This window comes from Alosa alosa, chromosome 2 (assembly GCF_017589495.1).
Source record: "Alosa alosa isolate M-15738 ecotype Scorff River chromosome 2, AALO_Geno_1.1, whole genome shotgun sequence".
Lineage (NCBI taxonomy): Eukaryota > Metazoa > Chordata > Actinopteri > Clupeiformes > Clupeidae > Alosa > Alosa alosa.
Window position 1 is genome coordinate 12,075,857 of NC_063190.1, and position 13,290 is coordinate 12,089,146.

Genomic DNA, 13,290 nt, shown 5'->3' on the forward strand with positions numbered 1-13,290 from the left:
ACAAAACAATGTATTGTTATTAGATAATATAATGTTAACAAGTTAAAAGTTCCAGCATATCAACAGAATAAAAAAAAAATCTACTGTAGTGCTAAATGCTCAAATCTCTTCTGATAGGAGCATAGCACTATTTGTTCATTTAATTTAATTTATTTATTTATAAGGACAACACACATTGATTAACATTTCTGCAAATGTGCCAGTGTTACCCAGTCAGCCAGCTAAATTTCAACTGCAGTCCGTTGGCAAGATGTTGTCATAACCATCAATTGACTGGGCCAGTTGTTCTTCGATGCCAAGTTAGTAATAAAATGTATTTTACAAAAAAACACAGGACAAGCCATCAGCCATGTAGATAAAAATTAAAGCACATACACAAGGAAGAGCAAAAACAACAGGACGTTCAACCCACACAAATACAGCAAAGCATCAACAGACACTCCTAGCAACAGGCAGAGCATGGTAAGATTAGTATCAGGTATGTCAGTATTAGCAGTAATCTAATACCGATATAAAGTTAAGTGTTTACATGTCTGACTGCTCAAAAGCCAGTCTTTAAGATAGTGATTGAAATTGTGGTGGGATAAGAATTTCTTATCTCAGTTGGTAGAGTGTTTCATAAGTGTGAAGCTTTTCCAGAGAAGCATAGGTGACTAAAAGCGCTGGACCTAAGAGGGACTACACAGTCCACCTATTCAACTATTTCATGTTATCCATGGCTTGTTGGATACATTCATAATGTCCATGTGATGATGTTTATTGAAACCGTCAGTGTGCCAGGGTATAACATACAAATGTCAACCAAAATCAACCTCTTAAACAAATACAATTTAGATTTTGCAATAAATATGTTGACATCAATGGAACTAAACTGGGTGTTTTGGCACTACAGAAATCATCAAATTATAATGTCTTGATGTCAGTATGAATGATTGAATGCAGCTGGTACAAAAGTCCCCAGTGTAAGTATTAGGTATTTCACAGTAACTTAATATGTTATGCCTTACACTGAATTTGACTCTGGGTTAGATTAGCCAGTGCTGACCACAAAACACTTCTCACCATATTCGAGCATGCTTGTATCATCTATGTATCTATGTATCCACATACATTTTAAGTCCTGAACATTTAAACTATGTACTACCAACATCTATTAATGCATGAACACACACACACACACACATCATAGATATAGATATAGATATAGATAGATAACATATAAGATAGTCTAATTGACACCTAGTTCAATTAGTAGTCACACCTCTGTCCTGGCAGACAATCAGATTTGAGAGACATTGCTTAGTGACCATGGGCGTGAGTCAGTCAGACATGCTGAGTCAGTCTAATTTCCTAACTCTAAAACAAAGAGAGACGCAGTCAGTCAGTCAGAGCAGAGGGCAATGGCTCAGGAGGCGGAAGGTCAGCTTGCCATGAACAACCTGAGCCATGTCTGAGCCCCCCCTGAGGCTGGTGTAGGTACGCTCCAGTGACTGGAATCTCGGGCCTATCACATGGCCGTCTTCTGAAGGGAAGAATCCCCCCCGCAGCCTTCCACGGGCTTGTGAAGCGTGGAAAGATTCTCAGAGGGAGGGAAAATTAGGAGGCTTTTTGCCCGATGCTCAGCATTCCTGTGGTGTCAAATGTCTCAGATACTGTAACAATATAAACAGACACTGTTTAAGAAACTCACAAAAGATGTCATGCTCAAGGGCTCGAGGTCAGAGTGAACATCCACACATTTGTAAAGAAGGGGTGGAAGGTGAAACAATAATATCTCCATTTTGTTTTATACCTGTGTGACAGCGTGTTGACTTAGTGTTACACACAGGATGTGATGTCACGGGCCAAACCCCTCCCTTCCCTCACCTGCAGTGGGCAGGGCCAGACAGGAATTTCTGTGAAGCAGACTGAAGATAGAGGGAAAAAACAAGGAAGAGCTCACAGTTAGTTCAGGTGAGAGAAAAACAGTGGAAGGTCTGGTGAGTGTGAAAGAACCACTGAAGGGTTTTTTTACCTGCCACTCAAAACAAACTTTTAAAGAAGAATCAAGAAGATGGATGTGTTAGAGAACTCCCCAGGGAACATGGGGCTACTGAAAATGTTTGACTCTGCCGAGTTTGGGAGTTGGGAAAAGATTGGCTCCGGCGGATTTGGCCAAGTGTACAAAGTACGACACCAGCAGTGGAAGACCTGGTTGGCTATCAAATGCCCCCCTAGCTTACATGTGGATGACAAGTAAGTTACACGTTTTCACATTCTCTTCCTCTCTGTGTGCCAGTCACAGAAGTACACAAAACACTTGATTTTGTGACTGACTAAAGATTCTGGGTCACCAGTTAAGCTACATGTGAATGCTCTGACTAAAGTGCTGTTTGTTTTTGCTGTTTGGAATGTAGTACCTGGGTCATGGCAACCTGCTCTCAGAATGCCTTAGGAGCTTTGAAGCTTTGTAACTTTTTGTAAAGGCAGGAGAGTGTGTTGTCTACTTTTCAATATAAGCAGTTATTTCCTCCATGGTTTCTAAAACAACTTCCTGGTAAAATTTTGTAAAGCCGGTGTTATATATGAATTTAGTGGAAATATTGTCTCCAACATTTGATTGAAAATATATTCATACATGTACACAACCCAAAGAATAACATCTTTAACCCCTTGTCACATAAACACAATTCATGTCTGGAATAACCTATGTATGAGCTCAACATTGTGACCAGATCCCTTTTCACCTGTCTGAGATCTTAAAGGCCCAAAGATGGGAGGAGGGTACCACACTGGTTTTCATTTGTGAGAAGTATTTTACATTTGAAAAGTAAAGTGTGAAGTACTTCAAAGGGACTTGAATTGAGACTCGAATAGAATTATCTATTGACTTACAAAGACACAGCTTATTCTCATACGCAACACACGAGAGCTTTAGTTCCTAAAGTTATCTCCCTTGTCTACTAAACCATTTCCATTGCGTATGAAATATAATTTTGCGATTGATATATGGCCTAGACCAATGTGCTATTGAATATAGAGATTTTAATGGCCATTAATAATAACTGTTTAAAATGTGTTTTTAATATGTGAGTGCAGTTCTTCAGACTGAATTTGATAGATTTTATATCAGATAGAACATAACAATACAAATAGTTGGATATCATCCAAGTGGTATTAGCAGCCTTCAATGACTTTTTGAAACCTGCTGTGGCTACATTGGAATGTTTACCTGCCTATTGTTAGTTGGAAAAAAAAGCACCTGTTGCCATCCACATAGCATCTGTTTTTCTCAAGCTGGTAAATATTTACGACATGGCAAAACTTTTAAATTATATCAGTAATTCACTTTGACATAGAACACATCCAGATGTTATGTGACCATACAGGTCAATGTAATTTTAAGCCAAACCAAAACAATGAAGTGACACCTTTCAATAATGAAAATATTGGTAATTGCAAACCACTGGCTGCTTTACCAATTTCTTTCATAAACAGAGGTAAAGGAATGAAGCATTATACATATGAATCAGTTCCTGGGTCTGCAGACAAAAAGGTGAACCTGTTTGTTTGACAGGAGGTATTATAATGAAGTTGTGGAAAACTCAACCTAAATCTCAATGAACAATCTGTTATGTAAATACACACAAAGAAAAAGGTGTGTGTGTGTGTGTGTGTGTTCAAACAGTGCCATATGCTCATGTTAACCTCATGCATGCTCCACACCATCATGAGGAGGAAAGCAATAACAAGATGGGTTGAGAGAATTGGAGATCTACCTGACTGCACACCAGACAGCCTGGTGAAAACCCTGTCAGACTGAGTATGCAGACAGACAGTCAGATGGCCTTTTGCCTGATATCAGCACACAGTTCAGCCTTTGTGCCTGCTTACTTCTCCCCAGTCCATGTTTACTGAGACAATGCGCAAGGCAGCGCAACAGGTCCGACTGGTCGGCGGCATTAGAAAAGAGGGGGAAAAAGAGGCATTGTTTGCATCCTCAGGCCTTAATGAAGAGCTGGTGGGGAGGGAGGGGGGTTTGGTGGAGGATTAGCCCAAAGGTGCAAACACTCAGGACTCAATTTACTCTTCCTCCTCGCCTCCATTTTTTTGTGTGGTCTTTGGAGCTTTAAAGAATTGTTCACCTGTAGGATTATGCCCTCAGGCTATCCTTTGTTCCTCCACAACCCTGTGTCCTGTGAGAGAAAGTTGACGTTGTACGATTGCTCTTGAATATGAAAATGTTTGCTAGGCTGCAACTTGACTGGGACAGTATTTCATTACTCACATTTGTTATGTCTAGGAATATCTGTAAGTGCTTTGTGTAAGGGACAATGTTTTGTCAGTGATTGCCTCCAAGATAAAAACAAATGACACCCTTGCCAAACAAACAATCCTCTAACATTCATGGGGAAAAGTCTGGTGGGTTGAGCAGTGGCTCCATCCCGTTCGCTGTGTGACGGACATGCTGTCGAGTGGCTCTTTACACATCCTGTTGCTGATAATACCTGTGATTGCACAAAGGTTGAGCAAGAGCCTGGAGGAAATGAGATACCTGTCAATGGACAGAGTGGAGCCTCTACACCTCCAGAGCCCATATACGCACTAGAATGCAGAGGGGAGAGAGAGCTTTGTTAGTGTAAACACAGACTTATTTTCTAGATCATAATGTGCTGCAGCATTATATTTCTATGGGACAGTTTAGAATGTGGACATTTTTTGGACAGATTTGTCATTTTTCTTCTACTTCTCAAGTGGTGATACTGTACCTTTTTGATGATTGTTAAGTCTAAAACCTAACCCTCTGTGTTCATTATTTATTAATAATGAGATGTGTGATGATGAGTCTAATGAGCTTTAATTAGCCATCATATAAACAGGAAACAGGATACAAAAATCTGCTTGTGTAATATTAAGCTTCTTTAAGGAACACACACTGAGTGTAACTCTGAGGTAACACTGAAAAAAACCCTGTAAAGTGTATCCTAAATTTTCATGAGGTACTGCACCAAGACACAATGTGTCACCTTGCTAAGAAACATCTCATTCTTGATCAGGACTGTTGTCTCATTCAAACAAACGTCAGTATCCCTGATGTCATAGGCCTTCCACTAAGCAAGAAACGCATGCACTCATTGAAGTCTTGCTTAGACATGGTAACACCTGAGTCACAGTGATTGTTCGTAACAGCTGCCGCCACTCTGCCCCTCAGGGAACGCGCAGAGCTCCTGGAGGAGGCCAAGAAGATGGAGGTGGCCAAGTTCCGCTACATCCTGCCGGTGTACGGCATCTGCAGTGACCCGCAGGGCCTGGTGATGGAGTACATGGAGATGGGCTCACTGGAGTCGCTGCTGGTGTCCGAGCCGCTGCCCTGGGGCCTGCGCTTCCGCATCATCCACGAGACGGCTGTGGGCATGAACTTCCTGCACTGCATGAGCCCGCCCCTGCTGCACCTGGACCTTAAGCCCGCCAACATCCTGCTGGACGCGCATTACCACGTCAAGGTGAGTAGTCTCGGGCTGCATGTGTTCATCATGGATATTAGTTGTGTACACACACACACACACACACACACACACACACACACACAGCTGCACCAGAAGAGAATTTCTATGGAAATGTCCATTGATTTTGTTTTGTCTAGAACTAGACTAGGTTTAATTCATGTATGGTATATTGGCTACATGAATTTATTTTAAGATTTTCCTCTCCAATCCTTAAATGTTAAATACTGGGGACAGGACAAAACATTACTGGTAAATGTACTCCATAAGCTTTGTGTTGCACAACAAAAGGTCCTGTGAAATATTACACTGTACTGAGAGTGTCCCCAGGTAAACTATTGGCACTCTGTACTGTCCTCCTCCTGAGCACATGCCTAGAGTCAGAACCAGGAGGGCAGTTGAGAAACGTGTCCCATCAGTGCTCAGCACGAGGACTGTGGAGGAGGGGATGGTTACGCTGCTGACATTTTCCTTTTAAATGCTCCTTTGCATTTACAATCTTTCTGGCTTGCCGGAGGGCAAACAAAAATACTTTCCCACCGTTTCTCCCGGCTCCCATCCCAATGGATGAGTAACGCTAGAGTGGGTGGGAACGCTCCTGCCATTGGGAAGAGTCCATGTAAACATGTTGGCGGGGCCAGTCTGAACAAGCTGCAGTGGGCTGGGTTTAACACAGAACAGGCACACGCACACACGCGCAGGCAAGCACACCCACCCACACACACACACACACACACACACACACACACACACACGCATCCAGTACACACACAGACACACACACACACACATCCAGTACACACACACACACACACACACACACACACACACACACACACACACACACACACATATCCACACACCTCCAGCACACACACACACACACACACACACACATTCTCTCCCTCTCTCTATCTCTTTCTCACACTAACACACTCACACTCCTACACACCTGTAATTGGTACAATGCACCCGCGAGACACATTCCACCGTTTCCATGAACATGAACTTCACCTGTAGAATCTAATCATAGCCTTTTTATCGCTCACCTTCACTCTCTCTCTCTCTCTCTCTCTCTCTCTCTCTCTCTCCCTTTCCCATCGCCAGATCTCAGACTTTGGTCTTGCCAGGTGGAATGGCTTCTCCCAGGCCGATGACATAAGCCGGGATGGTTTCTGTGGCACTATCGCTTACCTGCCCCCAGAGAGGATCATAGAGAAGGATAGGATCTCGGACACCAAGCACGATGTGTACAGGTGAGCTCTTGTCCACACCATCAGTCACGTGTGCCAGACCTCTGCACAGTGCCATTACACCAATTAGAAAGTAAAAAAGCTCAACCTACTTTCAAACTTAGCTACTATCATGTGTTGTCAATGCAATTATTGCCAGCGATCTTACATTTTGTTTTTCTTTTTGTAGCTTTGCCATTGTAATCTGGGGTATTCTGACACAGAAGAAGCCATATCAAGGTAATACACATCATGCAACTGAAGCAATTTTTCAGATTGCTTTTTCAAAGCAGCTTCAAATAGATTAGCCAGTTGATCAGCTACCAAAGTTTGCCATTTTATGCCACCACCTGCATTAACTTACTGCAGAGACGACCTCCGTGCTGTAACTGAAACAAAGCACAGTTCCCTATGTGTTTTGCATGGTTCGCTTTGTCTGTTGCTAGATCAGGTGACCGGGGTGTAGGTTGGCAACGGGCATCGTGCCCTGGGCATATCAGATGCCCCCGTGGCAGCTTATTTGATGGTGCGAAGTGAAAAGTGGGCACAGACAAGGACAATTGGAAATGACCAGTCAGCTCCGCACCGCTAAACAAAAGAGTAGACAGTCTTGCTGTGTCCCCAGCCATGCAGTCCTAGTAAATCATTGACCAGTCAGAGACTTCAGCATTTTCTGAATGCCTCCAGTCTGTGACTTTGAGTTATGAGTTATTAAGTTATGAGGTTGGTCCAGGGAAGGACACAAGCAGGTAAAACTTTTCCACGGCTGATCTGAAAATGCATTCCACAGGCAGCTATCACCATAATCAGGCTGTTAATCAGATCATAATGAAGTCCAATCTGACAAGAACATTCTTTTGTCTGAGTAACTTCCGCTCTGTTTTTGCTTACACAATAGATGGAAATCACTTTATCGCGGATGCATAAAACAAACAGTCAGATCTCACAATCCTGACAGGGAAACTCAGATTCATACATTAAGCAATGCGTTGTAAGACACAGCATAATATTTCATGAAATCACAAATTTAACTTTCCTCCCCCTCTATTTGTGTAAAGCTAAGCACTTGGTGATAGCTTTCCAGTCCATGTCAGTTTGAGCCATGGAAGAGAAGTTATACAACCGAATGGCTAGATGGCTAGATCTAGAAGTTTCTAATGGCTTCTCGTGGCTGATACGTATTTCTCCAATGACTTGCAGGGGAGAACAACATCCTCCACATCATGGTGAAGGTGGTGAAGGGGGCTCGTCCCGACCTGAGCGCCGTGCCCCGCAGTCGGCCCCCAGCCTCCGCTGGCTTCCTGGCCCTAATGCAGCGGTGCTGGGCAGACTCGCCTAGTGCCAGACCCAGCTTCCAGGGTAGGTCTGACCTCTCTCTTTAAGCTCAATCAAAATAGACACACACAGATAGTCACGGTACACATCCTTGCTAGTTTACTTGACCTCTCTCCCTCTGCTTACATAAAAGAGCCCCATAAGTACACTTGGCACACTTGCCAGTTAACACTGAAATGCATGTGGCCCTTATCTGGCCCAGACCACAGCCAGATGTCGTTCAGAGTCAGTCCCCAGAGTCAGTGTGAATACAAACTTGATCTCTCTGTTGAGCAATGATGATGTTGGCTGCATGGTTAGATTACGTAGTTCAACATCAGTAACTTCAAAAGGAATTGGTTGGCAAACCAACCTGACTAAGAGATCCATGAAGAGGGTCGGGATGGGAAGGTTTGCTTAGCTTAGCTTTACCCCGCACAGCTGAGCTTTTCTGATTGTTTTGATGTTGTTTGTTTATCATGGCATTTAGAGATCACATCAGAGGCAGAGGAGCTCTACTCCAGGCCACAGGACGAAAACAAAGGCACCACCTTAGAGCTCCACACCAGCCCCTGTACAACACTCCAGCGACCTCCTGAGCAGGTACCAACACAATGCCTCTATTTATATACTGACTAACCTTTTCTTTCATTCTTTTTTTCTTTCTTCCTTTCTTTCTTTCTTTTTCTTTCTTTTTTTCTTTATTTATTCCTTCCTTCCTTCCTTTCTTTCTTTCTTTCTTTCTTCTATTTGTTTGTTTAGGACACTTTGTATTTCTCACTCCTCACCTCACACTCGGTTCTTGTCACTCATTATCTGCGCTGATCTAAGATGTGATTCAGTGATTTGGCAATACAATGGCGTATGCTGTTGTCTCCCGGCACGTATACAAGCTTCAGTCCTTGCATCATTCAGGCCAAAAAAATGTAGCCTGGCAACATTGTTTAACTAGAGTTTGGGCAAACATTTCCAAAATTAAATTGCTTATGCTTGACATACATGACCAGAGAACAATCATTAATATATATTAATAATGTGTGACACATTTTTTGACATCATTCATTACACTTCTCAGGTTAATATCACCCAATCAAATTAAACTTTAACGAAAGTAATGTTGTGGTTCTCTGTGTGTAAACATAAGTCTGTATTAAGTTTGCCGATGATGTCAACTTGTGTTTCCTGCTCTCGTTCCAGGCCAAAGATCAGAAGGCGCCGGTGAGGCCAAAGTCTGCCATGCTGCCAGAGAAGGACTGCAGTTTGTCAGAGTTGCTGAGTCAGCTTGACTCAGGGATTTCACGCAGCTTCGGCAAAGAGGACTGCCTCCAGAGCAAAGACAACACCAGCAAGAGGCTGTCAGGCATCTCCTCTGTGGACTCGGCCTTTTCCTCCCAGGGTTCCATCACCCTCTCCTTTGAGAAAGAAAGCACTGCAAATGGTGAGAGAATAATAATAATCATACCATGTAGGTTTAGGCTCAAATGAGATTGCCTTTGGGTCACATTCAACTGAATCCATTTTGAATGAATGAACTGTTTTTATAGTCCTGTTAAGCACTGTGTATATGCAAGCATTTGAGCCCTTACTACAGGTCCTACTACATCTGAGACATAAGAGAGGCATAATTGTCGCACTACTAAGTACATTTCTTCTCCATAGAACTTTTTATTTATTATTTTTGATAGCCTTTCTGCCAGGGAGTTTTTCCTTGCCCCTGTTGCTCTTAGGTGCTCCTTGTTGGTGCCCCACCCAATCCCAATCCTCCCCCACCTTTCTTATGCAGCCTTTGCCACTTAATCTACTAAACCCCTCTTCTACTGCACTTTTTACCCTCCCCCCCATAAATGCACAAATAGGCTGACACCAGACATAATTTCACTGCATTTCTTACATCCAGTAACTATATGCATGTGACAAAAACTTCCTTGTATCCTTGTATGTGCTCTTGCAGACTCTTGTGAGGTGCAGAGGCGTAAGCTGTGCGATGCCATCCGTACGGAGGACATTGCCAAGCTGATGAAGATCCTGCAGCCGCAGGACGTTGACCTGATTCTGGAGGGCGGCGGCAGCCTCCTGCACTACGCTGTGGGCCTGGCCAATGAGGAGGCCGTCAAGTTCCTGCTGCTCAGCAACGTCAACCCCAACCTGACTGACACGCGTGCCGCCACGCCCCTTCACCTTGCCGCTGAGAAGCGTCTGAAGGGCATCGCCGAGGTGCTGCTCAGCCGAAAGACCACCAACGTCAATGCCAAGGACGAGGACCAGTACACGGCGCTGCACTTCACCGCGCAGAACGGCGACGAGGTGCTGACCCGGCTGCTGCTGGACCGCGGGGCGTCCATCAACGAGGCGGACGCGCAGGGCCGCACGCCAACGCAAATCGCCTGCCACCACGGCCAGGAGCAGGTGGTGCGTGTGCTGCTGAGTCGCGGGGCCGACGTGCACGTCCGGGGGAAGGACGACTGGACGGCACTGCATCTGGCCGCCTGGCAGGGCCACCTGGGCATCGTGAAGCTCCTGGTGAAGCAGGCGGGCGCTGACATGGACGGGCAGACCACGGACGGTCAGACGCCGCTGCATCTGGCATCCAAGAGGGGCCAGTACCGGGTGGCGCGCATCCTGGTGGAGCTGGGTGCCAGTGTTCACCTGCGGGCAGACGGCGGGCACACGCCGCTGCATGTGGCCGCCGAGACCGGCCACACGAGCACCTCGCGGCTACTGGTCAAGCACGGTGCGGACATCCAGGCGCGAACCACCCAGGGCTGTACGGCCCTGCACCTGGCCGCACAGAGGGGTCACCTGCCCACCACGCGCATGCTGCTGGAGGCCGAGGCCGACCCGCGGAGTGTTACGAGGGCCCTGCGTGCGGCCTGCCACCTGGCGGCAGAGGAGGGCCACTGTCAGGTGCTGCGCGAGCTTCTGGCCGCCTGGCCGGACGCTGCGCATGTGCAGGATGAGCACGGGCTCACGCCGCTGCACCTGGCCGTGCGTGGTGGACACACTAGCGTCATCTGCCTGCTGCTCAGCCACGGGGTGGAGCTGCCCACGCCCATACCCACACCCACGCCCTCCCCGTCACCGTCGCCCTCGGCCATCGCCCCGGCCTGCCCTCCCACGATCCCAGAACCCGAGGACGAGGACATGTCGCAGCTGGAGGACACGAGTGCGGCAGCTGAGGCGGCCCTGCCGCTCCAGAGGAGGGTGCTCGTCTTGAAACTGACGGAGAAGGGGCTGGGGGAGTCCCCCTCCCCACAGGCGGAGACTGGAGCAGGGGCATTGTGTTCCTCTGCTCAGTGCTGAGTGGTGGCTGGAGGGGACCGCCAGACACCACAGACTATACAGCTGCCTCCCTGGTAGACACATATACACTGAAACACACAGACATACACACACACACACATGGATTAATACATAAAGTCAGTCACACACACTCCATTCTAAATGTACGCAAACACAGACTACAGGAGATAGAGGACTCATACTTTGAAAAAGAGGCAGCAGTTGTGTGGTGGATGGATGTACATGTACATAGTGTATTTTTTTTTTTTATGCCGGTCAATATAGTCTTGAAAAGATGGTCCAGAGAAATACCTAAGGCTTTGTCAGTCGTTTGCAAGTCATTCATTTTACCACAATAGAGCCCAGTTCTTTGTTTTATATCACATTGTACATTGAAACAAACCGAATACCTTTGCCTTTTCTCATCGGTACATTAGTTATTGGCCTTGTTGGGTTGTTTTGCCTTTTTCACTTTTGATGACCTGCTAGTTATAGTCACCTGCTGTAGCCTATAATTTGGAAAGTACCTCACTTTCAACATCAGTTTCAGTATCTCACTGCCTGTACCAGTATGCCACACCCCAGTAGTTGTAAAAAATTGACAACTCTAAAAGTAGTTTTTATAGGTTAATTCTGTTACCAGCAGTACTTATAAATATATAGAGATTTGTAGAATAGGCAATATTATAGGAGGCTCATGAATGTAAGTGTGTGTATGTGTAAGAGAGAGAAAAAAGAGTGAGTGTGTTTATTTGTTTGTGTGCATGTAATTGCATGTACTCTGTCTTGTATATGGCCAACATGATTCCTTTTTTAAACATGCTGTATTATTTTTATATTCATGCCATGCCATGTCATTGTTATTAAGCTACACTTCATTTTGTATTATGTATCTGTCCATGTATCTATAGTGTTTGCACAGTTTCACTTTTTTATTCAAAGTAAAATACAGTAAATGTATTTAAAGTTAAAAGACCTTGACTGTGTCTTTTGTCATATATTTATCGGAGAAAAGTGATGGATGAACAGAGGTAAAAGAGGGATAGAAAGATCAATAGCATTTCAGACTTTGCATCACTGAACATGAAGAATATTCCAGAGATAGTTTCCTTATTGTAGGTCAGTGTGGACATTCATGTCTTTATATTTACAGGTGTCTTTATTAGCATTATGGATGAGCCTATATGCTGTAGGCTAATCTACCCTTTCTGAGAAACAACTTTCCAAAATCATCTCTGGCAGAATGGGAGGCCGTAGAAGTGTTTGTTCTGTTTGCAGTAAATCGCCACAGTAACATACAAAGTAGAATGCTCGTGAAACATTCTGATGAAAATACCTAAATCTCACCTATAATTTTACTAGAAACAAGCACATTTTCTGTTCAAGTACAACTTAAGGTCACATGATAATAAGATTGATGATTGAAGATGATTATAGGCTTCAGCTGGTGAATTGCATTTTACATCTTCTAAATAGGTGGTCCAGATTGTCGTAATTGAACAAAGTCTCATTGAGAGTCAGATTTTTTGCACTGCCTGCACTCATCTGAGCTGAGCAGGAAAACAAGAAAACAAGAGCTGAGCTTTGAGGAGACTGCTTCGATGATTTCCTGGAAACTGGTTGAACTTGCCCATCCAGTCCTGTCACAGAGTCTGTGTTGGAGCCGGGCAGGCTGGAGCACGTAGACATTTCTTAGCTGTGTGTGGTTGCACAGGAGGACTGACTAGTCCAAGATTTATAACCCAGTGGCCACGCAAAGAGCCAGTTGATCTCATGGAAAGTTACTTATTGACAGACAGGGGCTAGGGGCTAGGCAGAATCCTCTTTTTCATCCTAATTAGCTGAAACACATCAGCCAAAGCTTTCAGGCTTCATTCACATCCCCTAGGCTTAATTTCATCTGATTTTGTTTCTAACCAAATACATGAACTAAAAGAAAAGGAGATCTTTTGTCACAAAATACTTTTAAACCCATATTGTTA

General features: G+C 44.7%; 1 protein-coding gene across 1 annotated transcript; it reads left to right on the plus strand.

Annotated features, from left to right (window-relative positions):
• The first annotated feature begins 1,846 nt into the window (after positions 1 to 1,846).
• ripk4 (receptor-interacting serine-threonine kinase 4) lies at positions 1,847 to 12,299 on the plus strand. The gene is made up of 8 exons (XM_048238153.1): positions 1,847 to 2,235; positions 5,192 to 5,483; positions 6,591 to 6,739; positions 6,906 to 6,955; positions 7,916 to 8,074; positions 8,520 to 8,632; positions 9,227 to 9,467; positions 9,981 to 12,299. Exons 1-8 carry the CDS (start codon positions 2,054 to 2,056, stop codon positions 11,327 to 11,329), a joined length of 2,535 nt encoding a protein of 844 aa, XP_048094110.1. The 5' UTR covers positions 1,847 to 2,053; the 3' UTR covers positions 11,330 to 12,299.
• Positions 12,300 to 13,290: the final 991 nt, after the last annotated feature.

Coding starts and splice junctions, on each gene's coding strand:
- ripk4 (XM_048238153.1), top strand. CDS start 2,054: ATGGATGTGTTAGAGAACTCCCCAGGGAACATGGGGCTACTGAAAATG. Junction 6,740..6,905: donor ACCAAGCACGATGTGTACAG/GTGAGCTCTTGT, acceptor TTCTTTTTGTAG/CTTTGCCATTGTAATCTGGG. Junction 9,468..9,980: donor GAAAGAAAGCACTGCAAATG/GTGAGAGAATAA, acceptor GTGCTCTTGCAG/ACTCTTGTGAGGTGCAGAGG.